This window comes from Drosophila ficusphila, unplaced genomic scaffold, assembly GCF_018152265.1.
Source record: "Drosophila ficusphila isolate 14025-0441.05 unplaced genomic scaffold, ASM1815226v1 contig_436, whole genome shotgun sequence".
Taxonomy (NCBI): Eukaryota; Metazoa; Arthropoda; class Insecta; order Diptera; family Drosophilidae; genus Drosophila; species Drosophila ficusphila.
In genome coordinates, this window is record NW_025064352.1 from 1,098,664 (window position 1) to 1,119,371 (window position 20,708).

General features: G+C 39.7%; 3 protein-coding genes across 4 annotated transcripts in view; 2 read left to right on the forward strand and 1 right to left on the reverse strand.

Moving 5' to 3' along the window:
* Nucleotides 1–15,091, forward strand: part of LOC108094538 (voltage-dependent calcium channel subunit alpha-2/delta-3) — a 40,756-nt gene extending 25,665 nt beyond the window's left edge. The window contains exons 5-17 of one of the 2 annotated variants that reach the window (XM_017195140.2): nucleotides 5,777–6,250; nucleotides 6,775–7,056; nucleotides 7,114–7,821; nucleotides 8,043–8,256; nucleotides 8,322–8,527; nucleotides 8,620–8,849; nucleotides 9,295–9,327; nucleotides 9,507–9,611; nucleotides 9,675–9,936; nucleotides 10,056–10,535; nucleotides 10,710–10,865; nucleotides 10,922–11,078; nucleotides 11,144–15,091. In XM_017195140.2, coding sequence (XP_017050629.1) covers nucleotides 5,777–6,250; nucleotides 6,775–7,056; nucleotides 7,114–7,821; nucleotides 8,043–8,256; nucleotides 8,322–8,527; nucleotides 8,620–8,849; nucleotides 9,295–9,327; nucleotides 9,507–9,611; nucleotides 9,675–9,936; nucleotides 10,056–10,535; nucleotides 10,710–10,865; nucleotides 10,922–11,078; nucleotides 11,144–11,337 — 3,501 coding nt within the window. In that variant the 3' untranslated portion in view covers nucleotides 11,338–15,091. The remainder of the gene's footprint in view (nucleotides 1–5,776; nucleotides 6,251–6,774; nucleotides 7,057–7,113; nucleotides 7,822–8,042; nucleotides 8,257–8,321; nucleotides 8,528–8,619; nucleotides 8,850–9,294; nucleotides 9,328–9,506; nucleotides 9,612–9,674; nucleotides 9,937–10,055; nucleotides 10,536–10,709; nucleotides 10,866–10,921; nucleotides 11,079–11,143) is intronic. The other variant, XM_017195141.2, reaches the window with a different exon arrangement.
* Nucleotides 229–543, forward strand: LOC108094540. The gene has a single exon (XM_017195144.2). The coding sequence runs from the start codon at nucleotides 267–269 to the stop codon at nucleotides 435–437; it is 171 nt and encodes a 56-aa protein (XP_017050633.1). The 5' UTR covers nucleotides 229–266; the 3' UTR covers nucleotides 438–543.
* Nucleotides 15,092–15,470: 379 nt separating the features above from the next.
* Nucleotides 15,471–18,122, reverse strand: LOC108094523 (phenoloxidase-activating factor 2-like). The gene is made up of 3 exons (XM_017195125.2): nucleotides 17,925–18,122; nucleotides 16,796–17,687; nucleotides 15,471–15,781 (listed from the first exon to the last, which is right to left on the reverse strand). The coding sequence occupies exons 1-3, from the start codon at nucleotides 18,120–18,122 to the stop codon at nucleotides 15,471–15,473; spliced, it is 1,401 nt and encodes a 466-aa protein (XP_017050614.2).
* Nucleotides 18,123–20,708: the final 2,586 nt, after the last annotated feature.

Here is a 20,708-nt window from a genome sequence, read left to right on the forward strand (position 1 = left end):
TAAAAGAAAATATTACTTCCAGCATGTGAATTGAATTCACTTGTTAATGAGATGCACAAGTCAAATGACGTTGGAAATTCCTCCAGTAAGCAACGACTTTGAGATAAGAGAGACTAACCCCGAGTCTCGATTGGTAATTAAAACCTGCGCATATTATTCGATTGCGGGATTCTCCCGTTTTACAATTTTTTGCATATAACTCGAACCGTAACTGAAATGCATCGACAGTATCTCACCGCCGATTGAAACGATCACCTTGTCTCGAAATGGAATCGCAGATCTATGTCTTCTTGCTTCTTATTGCCTGCCTGATTGTTGGCTCTTGTTTGGCTGCGCCTCAGGAATGTGGTGGTGGATTTACGACCAATGGCAACGACATTGTTATCAACGTTAACGGTCTATCATCTTATCTGGCCTGTATTAGGAGGCAAGGATAACATCGACAAACACAAACAACTATAATACCTAAATTCTCTAACAATAAAGTGTAAAATGCAAAAACCACCAAAAAATATTCAATAAAATCCACTTAACCAACCACAACTGACACTAATTGGAATTTGTTGATACACGACTAATGCAGGTGGAGTGTTTAGCGCACGCGGTCATTTAATAAACAGATGACAGATGACAACATTGCGTATGCGTGATTTTTATAGCCCGCACATGTCGGATTAGAGAATAGAAAACAAAATCAAAAACAAACTCGTTTCTTTGTTTATCATACAAAAACAACTTGTATTCTCCTCGGCTGCTTGTGTTGTGTATATTGTCTTTAGGAATTCGCACACAAGATGGAATTAAAATTAAGTTGCATGTTTTTGAGATAAAAAAATAAAACCATTATAAAATAAATAAGTTTCTGCGTTGCATACAATGATTTGTGCAATTATTTTTTTTTTACGAATAATAAAAAAAAAACGTTCGCATATATAAAACATGTTGTTCTTTTTGTTCAAAGTGACTTTCTTAGACTCATTTCTATAAAACTGCATCCTTTGGAATTTTTTCCACCGACTCTGGTTGCTGCTATATAACATATAGTATGGCATAGTATGCTATAGCATTTGGCGTCCCGCTGGCCCCTTTGCCTGTCGTCGACAATTTGCGCTCATGTCGAACATGAAAAATAATGAAAAGCAACTCGAGCGCGACCAGACGAGCACCTGCTGTGCCCTTTCCCCTCCACATTTTCACCTCCTCCACCTACATTAACGTCATACTCAGTCCCATACGAGTATGTGCACCCGATTCCTTCCCCTGGCTGCGGATCAACCCCGTCGGTCGTTCTCCATTGGCCTCGCATCACTCGGTTGGGCACCTGCAGTTGCCCTTTTGTTTGGTGCGGCATTAAAATGCTAATTGCCTGTAAACATAAAGGCAACTGCAGATGCCACAGATACGCACACATACATACGCATACATACATACCTACACACACCTACAAATGCACGCATCTCATTTTCCACTTTGTTCGGAGGCGTATGCGTAATAATTTGTACACAGTTCCCCCTCGGGTGGAAATGTAGCAACGTGTGGCAATCGCCGTTGCTAATTCGATTTCTATCAACGCCTGTCAATGCCGTTTTAACTGAGCTGTTGGCACTGCAACCGGAGTCCTTCAAGGACCCCACCCACAACTGCCACTAATCGTGTCCTGCCGCTGACAGCATTTATTTGCATTCGTTTGCAAGCTAAAATTGACTTTAAAATTGCATTTAATAGCGGCAAAAAAGGCAGGGACACGCCTCTGCACTCGCTGCCATTCATTTTCCTTTCCACCAGTGTTGACAATTCGTCCTTTTTCCGGATAGAAATGTACTCTCCTAGCTGATTTAAATCCATTCGAACTCACTTTATTTTGTATGACATTTTGTGAAAATTACACCACCTTTTATTCTTTACCAGATTTATTATATTATATTAAAAGAACTTTTAAATGATTTCTTAATTCAAAAATATTTAGATAAATTTTTGTGGTTTAAGTGAACTATTCATTTAGCAGAGTTTGTCTCAGTGTCTCTGCTCGACTTGTTTTCCTTTTGGCCAACCCACCCCCACATCCTGTTCGCTGTTGACTTCTTTGCCATAATGCCACTTGCACTTTGACGTTGACATTGTGCAAGCGAGAGGGCAGAAGCAGCCAGAGCGAGAGGGGACGAGATGGATGGCTAGATAGAAAGCAAGGATGTGTGTGTATGTATTGAGTATATTGGAAAGCTGTTCGGGTTTTTTAAATAGAAACATGCGACATCGAGGCAAAAAATGTCTTCACACTAAAAGCATTTGCCTTCCACTAAACAAGAGGAAGAATGGAATTTTCAAAAATTTTGTTGACACTTACTTAACGTTGTAATTGCAGTTGCGTCAGATTTCCTTATCTTGAAATTACTTCGCTTTTGGACATAGTGGTATTTAAGATTACATTCTTTTAGATGATTAATTATCAATGACATTAAGATGCAAGCAAATGATAATAGCATCTATTTATGAACACAGTTTTTGTATTAATATTCTGTTTTACCCCTTTTACCCCAGACCTTTGTCAGATAGAACATAAATAATTACTTTCCAGTTTTTGCTTACTACCGATGTTGTGGGTAAAATCCAACCACTATGCAAAGTTGCACTTTGGTTGGGGAAAAAACGTTTATAATCCTTTAAGTAAACAGCATTCAGCGGGTGTGAATTTGTCGCCTAAGACCAGTCACACTTCTGGCTAAAAATAACAGATTTAGTCAGTAAAGAAGAACCTGTGAAAAGCACAGATACCAGAACAGGTGCCAGCCACTTGATGTCTACTCATACTAATCAGAGAGTTACATACAGACGTTTATGTAAAGGGACACTCACCTCGTCAAATATTTAGCTGAACTCATATTAAAACGTAATATAAATTTCCTTTTCGACTGCAGAACTTATTGCTCCAACATTTGGCACGTTCATTCAGATGGCAAATATATTGGGCGACTGAAAAAAAATCGCTAAAAAAAAACAGTGAAAAAAAAGAAACGAAAAGTCGAAGGGCGGGCAAAAATCGTAGCTTAAACACACATCTTGCATTATCCAGTAGAGGAATGTGAAAAAAGGGGGATGGAAAATCACTCGGCTGGTTCTGGCTTTTCACTTGGCAAATGGTCAACGCGGGTTCGTTCTTTGCTTTTTTTTTATTTCTTTCTTCGCCTCCATCCTTTATTTTTTTGTGCAGAGCACACTTTCAGGCTGTTGCTCCAGCCAACGCCCAGAGTCCTTATCCTTCTGCGAACAAATTGCGTGCAAGTAGCTGCATTTTGCTAATTCCGGCAGAGCCCCAGACACTGCACCGCTGACATTTGAGCAGGTCTCGGTCTCCGTCTCCGTTTCAGTTTCAGTCGCTGTCTCAGTCGCAGTCGGAATCGCAGTCTCGGTCTTCTAGACCCATTCCCATTCGCAGAAATCGTTGGCGTTGTCATTGTTGGCTTTTGAATGTTAAGATGTCGACAGCTGCACACAGACGGGCGACAGGGAAGCCAGCTGGTGTCAACCGAGAATTGTGTGCGAGAGGGCAATGCTCAGGGTCTCGGTTCTCCAAGACCAAGTCGAAAACCCCCAAACCCCAAACCCCAAACCATCCAACCACCCAGCCAACTCATCCATCCATCCATCCATCCATGCAACCCTTTTCTCGCAGACACCTTCTTCTTTTTTTTTTTTTTTCCTTTTCTTGGCCCCTTCCTGTGCATTTCTTTTGCTGTCGCGCTGCCTCGACCTTTCCCATAAGTGCATAATATTGTAGAAAAATGTACAACAAATATCTCATAATACACGGCCATGTTTTGTCTGCCGCTTCTTGCCATGTTCCATCCCGAGTTGTGTTAGACAAAGCGACTACGCATGTTGGCAATTATTTACATGGGTATGACATTGTTGGCCTCTGCAAATACCAGGGGCTCGTATGAATAACATCCTATGGGGTGTTATTTTTGATGAAGCAATTTCATTTCGCACATTTATGACGGACTATGTAGTGCGAAGTAGCCTGCAGAGAGAAAATATTATCTTTGAAACCTTTGTAAATGAGTTGTGGAAACCGTTTAACCTTTAAGATTTTTTAAGCCATTTCTTATAAACTACTCTACTGAATACACTTATCTTATTCAACTTAAAAAAAGCGGTTATGTCACTTGCAACCTCTGCTCTTTGTAGTCTCTGCACTAACGGATTTCTCCAAATTGAATAACCACTTGGGTGCAACTTTAACTACTTTTACCTGCCTTTGGGCCATGGCAACCAAGTTTCGGCAGCTGAAAACCAAAGACCAAGGGGTTGAAATCCGATAGAAACTTCCTTGCCGCTTCCTTTTTGGTTAGCAGTCGCTCACTTACCACCAGTGTGCTCCTTTCTATTGACTCACTTTCGGCAGTGTTTATTATTTAATGCCTTAACTAGCTCGCTACTCAACACCTTTTTTGGCAAACTTTAAGACTCCTTAACTAATTCGAGCTCTCGGAAAATGTGCAAATAACTTTGAGAGTTCGCCGATGAAGGAGTAGGAGTGGCGGAAGCCACCTTGGAACAACTTTCTTTACCGCCCTCCAGCTGCAGCTGCAGCATTCCTTGCCCCAAAAGCCGCCCCTTATCTGCCATTTGTCTAAGCCGCTGACACATTCCCGTGGCACCAGCGTTCGCCCAACGGCAGCCAATTTACATTGAAATCTTCTTCAGACTCGGACGTCGGGTCTATATGCCCCAGAGAATCCCATGGCAGAGGCATTTTTATTCTATTTTCCTGCTCGGCGTTCCCATTGTGCAAAAGTAGTTGAACTATTTCAATGCACCCACATGCAGCTTAGCTCGTAGCTCGGCAGTCATTGCAGCATCTTCAGGTGCACTGCTTTCACCCAGTTCCATTCTCCAGTATCTCAGTTTTCAGCCACCCTCCTTTCCAAACAAGAGTGGGCGTGGCACATCCCCAGTGTCTATGACTGCAGGTGTTTGTCCTCCTTCGAGGAAGAAGAAGCGAGGACCCACCGAGGACCTGCCCCCTCTGGATCTAATTTCGCTGCAGCTAAAGTTCTTGTTTGCGTCTTATGAAAATGCATACTGTGGGCATGGAGCGAAATTTGTGAAGATAGTTTGTGCGCCAACTTGCAAGATCCCTAACAGCATCCCAGTGATTTGTTGGATTCCGGTTGGGTCGTAAATTGAAATGTGTTTGAGTAGGCGAGCAAAAACCACACATAGTTTAAGCCATAATTACAACAAGGTTAATCTGCTTAAAATACAGATCAATCAATAAAAAAATAATGTAAATATAAAGTTTATAAAGCCTTCAAAAGCTGAATTTAGTAGAGTTGAATGCTCCAACGGACTTATGAAATAAATTGGAATCTGATATTCAATCAAACAAGTTGGGTTAAACTTATATTTTTACCATATTTGAAATACTTAAGAACGATTTAACGATTTCGAGCACTGTGCACGTTATTCCCGGGCAGATATAGATATCTCAGGACTGTGAATTACACTCCACATACACACGACTCCAAAGTCGAACTAAAAGTTTGCCAAAAGGAGGAAAAAAAAAAGAAGCAAAGCAAACTCCAGTGCTTTGTGCAATTTAAGTCGCAGCGAAGAGAATAAATTGCATAAAGCAGGGAAACTTTTGCAACTTTCCCCTGATATTCAACACCCCTCCCCCTCCCCCTCCCTCTCCCCCTCACTTCCCACTCCCCATCCCCTTGAGAAATATTTAAGCAGATTGATGGCAGTGAGTTAACGAAGCAATCTCTTCCAGCGCCTGATGGACTCCGCGGAGCAGGCGGCTCTCTCGGAACTGGAGGGCCAGGGGCAGGCGGAATCGCCAATGAATGGGCAGCAGCACTACGATGCCCGGCGGATCAACGAGTATAATGCCGATGGCAAGCTGGCGGACGGGGCACGCCACATGGACATCCGGTTCATGCGGCGCTTCGAGCGCCTGCCGGTCAATCTCAGTCTAAGCTCGATTCTGGTCCCCCACGGCGTCGACTTGGATGAAGCGGACGTGAAGTCGGCGCTGCAGTGGAGCGCCCACCTGGACCCGCTCTTCCAGAACAACTTAGAGCAAGATCCGGCACTCTCCTGGCAATACTTCGGCTCCTCCACCGGCTTCCTGCGCCGCTTCCCGGGCACCGCCTGGCCCCCCGAGGGCTCCAAGGGCAGCAAGCTCATCCACGACTTCCGCACCCACAACTGGTTCGTGCAGGCCGCTTCCTCGCCCAAGGACATTGTGAGTATCTGTTGTTCATTTATGGTCATGGCATATTTTTAACATTTTTAAAAACACCACATTTTTTATTGAAATACATAAATACAGTTGAAAATAATTAAATAATGCAAAAATGAATCATACTTTGAATGTACTAATGGCTTTTTTGAAATCAAAATAAGCTTATTTGATAGATTAGTTAGCTAAGCTTTCAACTAGATTCCTCGACTAATATGTATATTTTTTCCACAAAAAGAAATAAATGTTTTTCCTAAATACACCAACAAACAAATAATAGAAAATAAACACATAGAAAATTGATTATAATTTTGAACTCAAGCTAGACTGGAAAAAAATATGAATCAGTAGCCGAAATTCCCAAACATTAAATTATTTTTAGAACTTTAACATTTGGTAGAACATTATGATTAATTTGTTTGTTTTGGAAAATACGGCTTAAGTTATAAAAGAGCAGCTCATTTTATGCGACAGGTTAAGATGTTAAGTCTTAAAATAAATAATATAAATATATCTTTTCACACTAGATGATTCTTTTGGATGCCTCGTCGAGCATGACGGAGAAGTCCTTCGACCTCGGCATGGCCACCGCCTTCAACATACTGGACACCCTGGGCGAAGACGACTTCGTGAACCTCATCACATTCTCGGAGGTGGTGAAAACACCGGTTCCTTGTTTCAAGGACCGCATGGTTCGCGCCACGCCCGACAATATTCAGGAAATCAAGTCCGCGGTCAAGGCCATCAAACTACAGGACACGGCTAACTTCACAGCAGGTCTCGAGTACGCCTTCAGCTTGCTCCACAAGGTTGTAAAATGGTTGTAAATTATAATAGCCCATAAATTAATAATGTATCAATTTTAGTACAACCAATCGGGAGCTGGAAGTCAGTGCAACCAGGCAATTATGCTGATTACGGAGAGCACCTCGGAATCGCACAAGGATGTGATTAAGCAGTACAACTGGCCACACATGCCAGTTCGGATTTTCACCTACCTGATTGGCAGTGACTCCGGCAGTCGGAGTAACCTCCACGACATGGCCTGCTCCAACAAAGGATTCTTCGTTCAAATCAATGATTACGATGAAGCCCGCAGGAAAGTGATCGATTATGCCTTGGTGATGGCTCGTCCGATGATCATGTACCAGGCGGACCATCCGGTTCACTGGAGTCCCGTGTTTGTGGCGGGAAAGTCCGGAGGATTGGGACGCGATTCGGAGTACCAGCGTCGGCTGGTGACGACAGTTTCAACTCCGGTCTTCGATAGACGAAACCATTCGGTGCGCGTTGCCAATCTGCTGGGCGTGGTGGGCACCGATGTGCCCATCGAGGAGATCCGCAAGGTGATCCCCCAACACAAGCTGGGACCGAATGGCTATTCGTTTATCGTGGATAACAACGGTCGGGTGCTCTACCACCCGGATTTGCGACCCCTGGGCGATGCCAACCAGTACATCGACCAGCTGAAGCCCAAATACGCATCGGTGGACATCACGGAGTTGGAACTGCCGGAAACGGAATTTGGCAACAACAACGAAATTATTGAGATAAACAAGAACCTTCTAAACGAGGTGGGTTGAGTCACTATACCATATTATATTTTTCAGCATACTTGAATTAATCTAAAAAATTATTTACTGAACGGAATTCTATTCTTAAACTAACTAACTACTAACTTGTGTTTTCAATGCTTTCCCATGACTCTCTTTTAGTTATTTATGCTTATATCCTTTGAACCCATATCATAATAAATAGTATATTATAATGCTATTTTAACTGTCTCTTCTATCAGATGCGAGGTGATATGATCAAACCCAAGGAGGGTGAAACTGAGTTCACCGTAATGAACCACTACGATGACTCGAAAAGGGTTTCCACCAGGACGCATCGCTACTTCTACGGTCCCATCGAAGATACACCATTCACGCTGGCTATTGTGCTCCCGGAGAAATACGGTAGCCATGAGTTTGTCTCCCAACAGGAGATCCGTCATTCGCGTAACAATGGTAAGTTTGCATAGATATTCCCTTATAAATATTAAGTAACACATTTATGATGCTACTCCTTTTAGTTACCGAATACTTCAAAGGAGACAACTGGCGCGTACATCCTGATTGGGTGTACTGCGAGTACAATAGCGTCAGCGATCTGGAGAAGGAGCGGGAGAGTTCTGGGGAGTACTCCTCTCGGGACCAGGAGCCCAGCTTCGGATCGCCGGAGGAGCAGGTATTGCACTTTCTATCGCGTGCTGGAAGACCCGGTTGGAAGTGGATGTCGGTAAGCAATCTGAAATCAGAGCAGCGATTAACCCTCGTGGGGTTATCGTATCTGGAAAGTGGGCTAATCCCGATCATCTTTCGCCGAAAAAGGTTCGACCAAAGTCACCGCAGCCACATCACAACATGCACAGTGGCTCCAACGGCAATTCGCCCGGTTCGAGCCACTTTGGGTCGCAGCACCTGAACTCTCAGGGATCTCGCAAGGCTGAGCCCTACTTCTGCGATCGAACCCTCATCCAGAGCTTGGTGCGCGATGCCATGGTCACCGATGGACTCGACAGGAATACAACAGGATCCTCCAGCGGCAAGGAAGATAAACAGTAAGTTTGAGGAGCAAAAATTATTTTTTATCGTTTTAATTTTGCTTTTACATTATTCTTAAAATATACATATGTATAGCTCAGACTTTGAAATTTGATTTAAAAATATTTTATTTTATTTAATTTGTTTAATTTAATTGGAGCGTAATTTATACACTATTTATTTAAGCTTAATTTTAATTCAATTTTTTACGAAATCGTTGTTTTGTTTTAATTTATGAATTTTACTAAAGCACAAAAACCATTTTCTCTCCGCATATATTTTCCTCACTCTATTTCTTTGATGGCGAACACTTTTCCTTTTTTTGCTAAAACTCTGCACACTTTCACTTGAATAACCATAATGCAAAAATATTCTTTCCCACTGCAAATAATTTAAAATGTTTTTTTAACCAATGCAACTTTGTACTGATATGCACAAATTATATATAAATAATTTCTATAGTCCAATCGCCACTTTGATGGCAATTCTTAAGAGGTAAATCGAAGTGTAATTTGATTGAAGTTGGAGTAGAATTGAATGCAATCGCTTTAGAGGACCAGCCACATGGAGAAGGCTCGAACGAACATCCCGTAGAAATATCTGATGCTGGCCCCAAATAAATAAAATTTTATCATTTCCAGAGACTAATATGGATATTTATTTTTTATTCTTAGGCAAGGATATCAAAAGTTTGTGGTTGCTACTTCGTTTGTGGCTACGAGATCAGGTCTTCTTCGTTGGATTGATCATGTTAAGCGACCGGAAGACACTCCCGAACCGTAAGTATAAAATACGTCAGTTTTTCGAACTATATTCTCAAATAATTTTTGTATATTTCGCAGACACTTTAGCGAAGATAATGTAAGAGCCATGGATACATCTTGGTACAAGCGAGCCATCGATCAGCACTCCGTGGAGCCGGATAGTTTTGTGTACAGTGTACCCTTTGGATCGGGCTATGCTATAAAGTCGAATGCCACTCTGGTCACTGCATCCCATGCCATGTTTGTGGAGCATCGTGGTCACAAAGCTCCCGCTGGAGTTGTGGGTCTGCAGTTCCAGCACGATTCTCTTGCGAAACATTTCATTAACATCACATCAGCTGTAAGTGTCTTTGAGTGTTTTACTTTTACTCAGAATTTCTTGAATATTTACATTTACATAGAATTTACCATAGAATCTGTTTAGAACTGTATAAACTCCTTCTTTTTTTTTGATTTCAGTGTACTGGAATGACGGGCTGCAAGAGAACCTGTGCGTCGGACAATCTCGACTGCTATGTTTTGGACAACAGCGGATTTGTGATCATATCCGAGGAGATGGAGCATACCGGCAAGTTTTTCGGTCAGATCGACGGCACTATAATGGACTCCTTGGTTCAGGATCGGATCTACAAAAGGGTAACCGTCAACGATTACCAGGGAGTCTGTTCCGATGCGGACAATCCCTACACGGCTGCAGGTGGCATCCTGCGACCGAATCGCCTGGGATCCTGGTTCTTTAACCATCTTTTGGCCTTGAGTGCCACCTGGTTGTCCTTTATGCCAGCCTCGCTGAGGGCCTGGCCACAGGAGGAGTATACCTACGACAATGAGGATGTTGTATTTGTGGATAACAATTATGAAGATGAATACGAGTTTGGAAACGAGTACAACATGCAGGTGGACCAAGAAATGGATGAATTCTTCACCACAGCTGATGTGGTAAGCATAAGGACATAAGAAAGATTATAATTTATTAAAATATTATATACATATTTATATAAAATAATACAACTTACACTTATTCTTTGTAGTATAAGTAAGCTATTTTTAATTTATTTTTTTCGAGTAGTGCAGTATAACCATTTGAAATTCTTAATTGTAATTTCTTTTTAGGAGTATACGACGCCACCGCCTAGACAACATAAACCCCACGTGGGACCTCGATTTGCACCGGATCCGCAGAATGCAAGGCGCTGCGATCTGCGAACCGATCTCTACATGCTCCAGCCAGAGCGACTCAACCAGGGTGGTCAGAACAATCCACTAAAGGTGGGTGTTGTTTCCCTGAATTTAATGAAAATTCTTAATATTTCTCATCCTTTCAGGGCAAACTAACCAACTGCCACGTTTCTGGCTGCGAGCGCCCTTTCAGCGTCCAGAAGATCCCGCACAGCAATTTGATCCTGTTGGTGGTGGACACTCTGTGCCCGTGTGGCTCCAAACAATTGGACATTGAGCCCATGGAGGAGGCGGGCATTGTCGGTAAGTATTTTTCAGATATTCATTAGGATTTCTTTTTAATTTATCTTATTTTTATTTCAATTTAGGAGCCTGCAGTACGAGACGACAAGGACAGGAGCAGGAGTCGCGTCGCCGACCCAAGAAGTGCATCAACTATCACCCCGAGGAGATCGAGATACAGCAATGTGGGCGTGGCAGCACCCTGTTGCACATGTCGGGTTCCGTGATCGTGGCCCATCTCCTGATGGTGGCCGTGACCTTTGTGCTGGCCAATGCGTGATATGAGTACTAAATGGGTCTTGAGCATTAGGTTTGCACTATTTTTGTGTCGAAAACAATAAGCGGAAAGGGCTCTAGAGGGCTCTTGAATTTCTTTTGAAACGGAGGGTGTTGATTTGAGGTCGAAATAATGATTGTTAGCAATCCTCTTTCTTTTAATTGAGGAGAAAAAAGGTATAAAGAAATTATTAGAAGATTTGCAAAACGAGTAACGTTACACAGATAATTCTGACGAGTTTATATCCTTATGTTTGTAGACAATAATTTGCAGAAAAATATTTTCATTGAGAATTACGCAAAATGATAGCTAAACATCAATTCTGTATGTATGTGTGCAATAAGAATAGCATTTAAAACTAAATTGTTTAGTCAAGTATAAATACTTTTTAGAGCGAGCTTTGTTTACCTTTGACTAAAACTATTTATTTTATCCTCAATACAAATTAAGAAATGCAAAGAAAAGAAACAGTGCAAAAATCGTTTACTGAATGAAACCATGAAGGAAAGCCAGTTATCAGTCAAATTATGTAAATAGTATCCAAAAGTATTCATAATGAGCAAAATTCCTACCGATAAATAATTCGTTTTTCCTTTTTTTTCTATCGTACAACTTAAATACTAAATGAACGGAGTTACTTTTGCACTCAACTGCGTACGCACAAATATGAAGTATTATATATTTTACAACCAAACGAAATCGAATTCACTGAACAAATGGAAGACTTGAAATACCCGACAGCAATGTAAAAACAACAAAAGCACACCAGAAACTAAATTAAAACCAGAACATAGATATAGACAGGTCATATCTTAAATGTACATGGTTGACATCAAATTTTGAACAGAAACAAGCAAAACGAATAGAAAGAATAAAAAAAAACAAGTTAATTATTGAATAAATATTTGATTAGTTTTGCAGAAAATAAATTATAAAATAAAGCGGAGAGGGAATAATAATTTATTTTATATACATTTTTATACAAAACCTCATTCAAATAACAAGAAGCGAAAGGCGAAAACCTATATCGATCAACTAGGGTAGTCGATTCATTAATTTTTAGACTATATCGTATGTTCTTTTTGTTGTTTTCTTCATTTATTAGACCTACATAGAAATTTACATATCTATCGGAGTTCTGAAATAACAATTATTTCTTTTCTAAACTAACAAGCAAAACTATTTCAAAAATACAAAACTTACTCGAAACACTTACATATTCACACCTACACTCACTCACTCTAAACACAAGCAAACAAAAAACACAACAAACATTTACAAAATATAAAGAAAAAATATTTTCTGTGTCTTAAACTTGTATAAAAAATGTCTTCCATTAAAATACTTAACGAAAAAAGAAATCCAAACAAAGTAAAACAATTTATAAATCAATAACTACTAATTAACTTAAACTAAAAAATACGATTATATAAGGAAATATATATTAAAACATTTAACTCGAAACGTCATTAACCAAGCATACACAATTTCAAAACATTTTCTCTCGGTTGCCTGTTCAGCTTTAAGCTGTCGGTGGCAAGAGGAAACCAAAAAAAAAAAAAAACAAAAACAGAAGAAAACCAAGAACATTCTTACACCCATTAGACGGTTAGATAATGTAGTTAGTTAGGGCCGGTTAAAGGGCAGCACCGGCAGGATGAAGAGCATGCAAGGAGGGAGGATCCATACAAGCATTAGAAGAAATATTAGCAGAATATTTAATATATATAGTAAATATGTAATAAACCTAATTTAACACACCACATAAACCGAGTAATCAATTGTAAGCCGTACGTTATAAGAGCTGTTTGTTAAACGATGACAATGTCGACGGATTGGACGATGTTGCAGTGCTGCACGGGTTTGGACACCCGGTCGTATGCGTAATCTGAGCTGGAGTGTGTGCGTGATTGGGTGGGTGTGTTTGTGTTTGTGTGTGCGTGCGTGTGCATGGCTGGGGACCTTGACTGACTTTAAGTGGCGTGGGTGGGAATGTGTGAGACAAGACAATGGATATACCTGGTAGGCCACCGAAGGCAGAACACAATATACACAATACACCGTACAGTTAAGATCGCTATCCAACAACATTCCCCTCTCTCTATATCCATCACTCGGCCGCCATCTTCGGCTACATTCTCACTCACTCCTGTTCTCAAATCCACAATACCACAAATCCACTGTAAAATGGCATTCAATTCCTTCGCATAACTTCAACTCGAAGATAATAAACATATTTATGTATTCAACTTTTTGCAAAACAAAAATTCCATATCAGAATAAAACCAAAATTAAAATGAAAACTTTACTGAAGTATGTAATAATATAATACGATATTGTTCTGCAACATTTTCTATGTTTGTTTATTTTTATAAGGAAATCGAATGTTTGTATGTGTAGTCCATAATTTTCTAAAGGCATATGAAAAATATTGACAAGAAACAAAAAACGAATGTAATGTTTATTGGTCTTAATGGAATGGAAAACAAAATGAAAAACAATTAAATCTACCATTATTAACTTACGATTTAAATCAAATTTTTGACAATGCGATTTTTGCTTTTTGGAAATCGTGCTTTTTGCTAAAAACAAAACCGCAAAATAAGAAAAAACAAATGAACTACAATTTAAATATGAACACACTTTTGCTCTCTATAAACCCTATATACATCTTTCTATATGGAACATTTATATAAAGCCATCCGAAAAAAAAAAAAAACGTATATAGAACATGTAATAAAACGATCCCTTGAAGAACTTACCCTTTCTTCAAACATTCTTACAAAGAATGAGATGAATCCCCAGAAACTGTATATTATAATTTGCCGCTTTTCGTTTCGTTAAATTTTGTTTAAGTTTTGATTGCCACACTTAGTACTTTAATTGAGACCGAAAAGCATAACAGACATCATATGACAAGTAAGCATACATTCATGAAAAATAAAAAAGCCAGTTACTGACTTAAACGTTATTTGGAACCGAAGTCATTCTATCAAGTAATATTCAACGTTAATAAATTCTGTTATTGCTGTCAAACACATTTGAATATTAAAACTAAAATAAACACAAGACAACTTTTAAATTGTGAGAGAAATTGTTGTTTCATTAAATTTGTCATTATGAGATTTGAAAATATAAATGTTTAATGCAAAACCACAACCGAACGGGAAAATATAAATACGTACACACATATAAGTCATATACATACATTCTGTATATTCCAAAGACCCGCAAAATGGCTTAAAATAAATATCGAAATTGTTCAAAAATGCTTAAAATTTGGATAAATGAAATTTTGGTCTTTTGTTATACAAAAACAACACACACATAAACACATGCTCACCAAGAACATAAAACTACACCTATAGACAAAGCTTATGTTATTTTGTATGAAAAGTCTACAATGAATTTCGCGAAATAGTTTAATAAAACGAAAACTATTAACAATTAGTCAAAGAAAAAAAACACATTTACGAGAAGCCTAACTGTTAAGAAGGAAACGAAGAAAGTAAACCGCATACTTACATAAATTAATTATAAATTAATATAAACTTGCTCATTATTCTAATTACAAAGTGGAAATTATAAGTAAATGGTATACATAAATAATATAATTAAAACCAAGTTAAGATTCAACATTAAACAGGAAGATGAACAACTAAAAATATTATAAATAAATAATATGAACGAAGGAACAGAAAAAAGCATAAGAAAACAAGAACGAAGAAATAAATGACAAAAGGTATTATAAAATATATTTTACTTGTTTTATTTTTAATGTTTTGAGTACCATATATGTATATGGTTTGCTATGCTTCAAAACATTTTATATTTTTATAGCCTTGCAGAGATTATTATAACTTTAGTCAAAAATCACTAATTCGAAGTCCATAACTTTAATAATTTGAAGTGGCATACCTCTAAAGCTTGTATTTCAATTCTCTAACCAACTGCTTCATTTGAAATTTTTTTTTTTTGGTCGATTTTTTTTAATCCCCAAACTGCTGGCTCCTCTGATTTGCCTACAATCGACAAGTGGCTCAATCCCTCAAAAAAGCCCAAGGGAGTCGCGGTGGCGGGAGAACTCTTGAATTTGAGGACGGCACTAAAAAACACAACAAAACAATAACACGCGGTCAGGACACCGTCTCCAGTGGGAGACAGGCGTAAAGTGGAAAACAATAAAATGCCGTGGGGCCAGTCTCATTGCGGTGGTGGTGGTACTGGTGGTGGTGGTGCTGGTGGCGTTGCGGAGGTCGGCGCCAAATTGAAATTAAAGTGCGCCCGCCACAAGCACAAGTTTTTGATGGCGCCCGCAGCTGCTGCGTGTGGGTGCCGAGCGATGTCGCGGGTCCGAAGTTCCGCTCCTGGAAAAGGACGACAGTCCTCCGCCATCCCTGCAATCCTGTTCCCCCTTTCTGCGGACCCTGCGGCTGTCCACTGTGTCCTGTGTATGAATGGTAACAAATCGCTGGCCCGGTATTTTGCCACAAGCCCAACGGGCTAATGATGCACAGTAGATTACTGTTTAACGAAATCAATTTCTCCTGATTTTTTTCCCAATTCAAAAGAAGTCAATATTCTATTTTATAATATTTGTGAGAATTATTTTAAGTTTATTTATTATTTTTATACATTTTGAAAAAAGAAAAATAGTATTCCCAATTCAAAAGAAGTTAATATTCTATTTTACAATATTTGTGAGAATAATTTTAAGTTTTTTTTTTACTATTTTTATACATTTTGAAAGAAGTAAAATAGTATTGGTAACCTAATGTAGTAGAGAACACTTCTTGATTTTCTGTAGTGACCTCTTCTAGAAAATTTGGTCGTGGTGATGTAATCTGATTAAACTGACCCTGTTGACTGAAGGGAGGAGCGGGTTGTTTGGGCAAATAGCTTGGTTGATTTTGACGAGCATTAGAGGGAATTGTTGTGTTTGCCCAAAGGACTGTGCCCAATTCCCACCGTTTGGTGGGGAATTCTGTGGTCCCAAGTTCCAACCATTGTTTACTTGCTGTCTTCCAAAGCCATTTTGATCTACCTGCTGTCCGAATGTCGGAGTGAGCCGACTTGGTTGCACTTGAACACTATTTGGTGGGATAAAGTGTTGCATCGGGAACTGTCTCTGGGGCATCGGGGTCGTCACGCCAACGCCATATTGATTGCCTTGTTGATCTTGGTTTGGTTTGAATCTATTGTGCGGATCGTTAATATTGTTTGGGTTCTGTGGTTTCCACGGGATCAGTTCCTGTTGAATGATCGGTTTCGGTTGGGAATCATACCGGGGAGGTGCGACATTTCCATTTTTGACATTCGGTCCGGAATTAAGGAAACCCGTATGCCAAAGTTCTCTGCTATTCTGATTTTGGTTGGGAGGTAATTGTGGTGGGATTGTCCGTCCACACAGGAATTTTCTCGGAATTTGCGTTTGGGAATGATTCTATATTTGAAAAATTACCATTTTGAAAAGGTTGAACGTCTCGTGCTCCCCGATTCGCAGGACCGACCGGTGGACGATGGATCACGTTAGGATCATAATATTTAGCTCTCTCCTGTATTATCCAGCCTTTGAGCTTCGCAATACTCGTGTAAGCACCGGGATATCCTCTTTCTCCGCATCCGACGCCGAAGTTAACAACTCCGGCCAGTTCATAGCGGGTGGGATCGCTCGACAGTGGACAGGCCAGCGGGGATCCTCCGTCGCCTTGACAGGAATCCTTGCCCTCCTCTCCGCCGGCACACATCAGACTGTTGTGGAGCACGAACTCGTCGGTATAATAATCGCGCATCGTTCGTTGGCACACATCGTTTGACACCACCGGCATCTCCACCTTCTTCATCAGATTCATATTGGGATAACGGCCAAAGTCCTTCTGTCCCCAGCCAGTGAAGATGCATTGACGACCAGGATACTGTTCTTCTTTTGGCAAGCAAATGGGCTGAATGTTCTTCGCCAGTTTGATCCGGTCGTTAAGAAACAGAATGGCCAAGTTGTTAGCCCCGCTAAATGTATCCACATCAGGATGACGCACAATCTTTCGGATGCCAACGTCTACATGGCCATAGTTCTCGGAGTCGGTTTGAAAGTCCCATTCGCCAGCCCGGACAATCAGATCGTATTCATGTAGGTTTTCGAGTACGTGGGCGGCTGTGATAACCACGTTATCGGCAATCAGGGCGCCACCGGCCTTATAGCTGAGATCTCGTCTAAGCAAAGCCACCATCCAAGGCGTCTCGGCCTCCTGAGCGAAACCTGGTAAATCCCTAATAGTAAAGGTTGCTCCATTTGGGTTACGTTGGCCGCAATTGGTATTTACTAGTTCATCGATTTGCACAACTGGATTGCTTTTCTAAAAAGGCAAAAAGAAACATAAGCTTTTCTTTTAAGAAATTTTTGTATATCCTATTTTTTACAAGTAGGTTAAAACAACACACTTTTCACATTTATGTTTATATCTCGCGGTAAAATGTTTTCATATACAATAAATTCGTTTTAATTAATACATATAATTATTTTAAAAGTGATATTTTTTTGCAAAGTTTTTTTTGAAATTTCTTTTCATTTTTATTTTTTCTATTATTCTTACCATTTGAGTATTTGGACAGCAGACCGCCGTGGAAGGGCATCCCATGTTGCCGGCTTGAAGAGTTTTATAACCCAGTTCAATTTTGCACATCGGACGTGGCACGCACCGATAACTTTGCCTTCCACCACAGGCGCACTCGACTTGCCACGTGGCCAGAAGAAGGCACAGAATCGAAAGTATTCCTTTCAACCGAGACATTCTTGTCATTGGTAAAGAAAATGAAAGACTGGCTTTGGAGAGCCAATGGTTGAGTATATAAATGATCATCCGAACACTCAAGCGATAAGACCAAAAACTATAACACGTATATAGGTATGTATTAATATGATTCTTATCGGGAATTCACTTTAAAAGAACTCTGAATAGCAGCAATTTTATTTATTTATGAAATAGCATTTTGAGTTTTTTTTTTTATAAATTTCGAAAGACATAAAATAGTGTTGGTTTTGGACTACCGAAGACAACATCGTAACCTACAGTAGTACCCACCATTGATTTTCTGTAGAGACCTCATCCCCATTCTGATTAAACTGATCCTGTTGCCTGGGGAAATAAGCTGGTTGGTTGGAGAAATAGCTTGGTTGATCGTCGACTTGTACAACTGGATCGGTTATCTGAAAAGGCAAAAAAATGTAAATTGTTAAATTAAACATTAAACTTTTCCAAACTTTTTAGGAAACTCTTGTATATCCTTGCAGGGGCTTTTATAATTGTAGTCAAAAATACACACTTTCGACAGTTATGTACATATATGACTTTCAAAAAAATACTTTCATATAAATTAAGAGCCTTTTTTTTATTTTTATAATCATTTTCGTGTTCCATAGAATTCGTTAAAGAAAATATAAGCTGGCTTTTGACAGACAATGTTTGCTCATCCGAACACTCAGACGATAAAACCGAAAACAATGACTTGTACATCTAAAAATAATCTTTAAAATTAAAAAAAAAAATATTGTGTTGCTTACCTCAATACTCTTTAAGATTAAAAACCAACAGACAAAAAAAAAAAAATTATTTTAAGACTGGGACGGCGTTCGCGCAATTTCATAAATAGTCAGAATTTCCGAAGCTTGCACAAAAATATAACGGATGCTTTCAAATGACGTCATCTGGAGCCGAGGTTGTTCATCAACCAGGCTACAATCCAAGTAATAAGGTAATGGCGTCTCTCTTTTATCAAAATGAACAACTGCCATTTTTTCAAAATTGCATCCCAACATTCAGATTCAAGGGCAATTTCACCACCGAGCGGGCGCTTTGTGACCACATCGCTCTCCAATGATTTCGAGTCAACAAAATTTCCCCAAAAATTGGAATTGCCAGTGTTCTATTATTACTCTAGGGTTATATGAAATCGTGAAATTGGGGCGAGACAAAGCACGCCGGGTCCGCTAGTATAATATATATAACCTTCGGCTCACCGAAACTAGCTTTTATTTATACCCTTGCAGAGCAAAGGGTATTATAATTTCAGTCTGAAGTTTGCAACGCAGTGAAGGAGGCACCTCAGACCCTATAAAGTATATATATTCTTGATCAGCATTTCGATCTGAATCGAAATCCGTCTGTACGTCTGTCCGTCGGTCCGTCTGTCCGTCTGTATGTTTCTATGTAAACTAGTCGCTCAGTTTTGAAGCTATCTGCTAAAACTTTCCCAAAAGTTGTGTAGTTATTGCACGCAGTGTATAAGTCGGAACGAGCCGGATCGGCCGACTATATCGGGCAGGGCTGCCACCTGGGTAAAAAACATTGGCTTTCCGAGAATGATTTGATAAAGTTAGGAATATCCCTCTTAAACTTTTTATAGAAGCAAAAGCGACCTCTGGGTGTGAAAAACAGAAGCTTAAAAGCTGCCAACTGATAATAAAATATAAGTGCAGATGGCGCCAGTGTATCATTTGCCACCCAAACCAAATATTTCGCCCACAAACTAAACAACAACAAAGAATCAAAATGTGTGGGGAGCATCATTAATGACCTGCTGCACTTCCGGTACGCAATTACGCATGGCAAACACAAATCAACTGCCGAAATCCCAAAATTGCGATATGGCAGTCTGCTCTCCTGGCACGTGATCCTTCCCCAAGGATAAGCGCCAATTATAAATTGCGTAATCAAATAAATTTGGCAAAACTATTTAATTTATTTATAAGGCTAGACATACACACGGAAACCGGATGGGAACTTTTTAGCCAAACAAAGTGGGCCAGTAACTGTGGAAAATGTTTGCACTTTATGTACGAGAACTGTCAACAAAATTCAAATCAAATAAACTATAAATGTACGTCGGACCGGGACTTCAATTTTGGCTTGAGCAGGCTGTTGTTGTGTTTGAGTTCGTGCTGAAATCGTTATCCTGTTACTTGTCATTAATTCGACCCTTCGTGCATATTGTTATTCCTGTCATTATTGCCCCGTATTGTTGTTATTTTAGCTCTGTGCGTCGAGCCGTTAAATTAGCCGCTTATCAATTATGTATTTGAATTTAATTGGCCAACTAGAGGACTCCCGGGACTCGTTGGCGTGTCTGAACCTGGACTGAGCTTCAAACAGATTTGCCATTGAAAAAATATGCACGGTTGTAAATTAGCAAAATTTGATTGCATGCATATATTTACAGTGATAAGTAAATCCATAAAACATGTGTCCTGATTGGTAAGTTACTTTTTATTTTGTATGAATATATATTCCAAAGAAATATAATATTTATATTATAATATATCAATTATACAGAAATGGTTAGAAATATTATGAAACTTTACTGCACATGCAAATCAAAAA

Excerpts from the sequence above, each read along its gene's own strand:
- LOC108094523 (XM_017195125.2), bottom strand. The coding sequence starts at position 18,122 with ATGTCTCGGTTGAAAGGAATACTTTCGATTCTGTGCCTTCTTCTGGCC. Across the intron at positions 17,688-17,924 it reads GCTGTCCAAATACTCAAATG|AAAAGCAATCCAGTTGTGCA; the intron begins GTAAGAATAATA and ends TTGCCTTTTTAG. Across the intron at positions 15,782-16,795 it reads CGTTCAACCTTTTCAAAATG|GACACAGTGGACAGCCGCAG; the intron begins GTAATTTTTCAA and ends ATTCATACACAG.
- LOC108094540 (XM_017195144.2), top strand. The coding sequence starts at position 267 with ATGGAATCGCAGATCTATGTCTTCTTGCTTCTTATTGCCTGCCTGATT.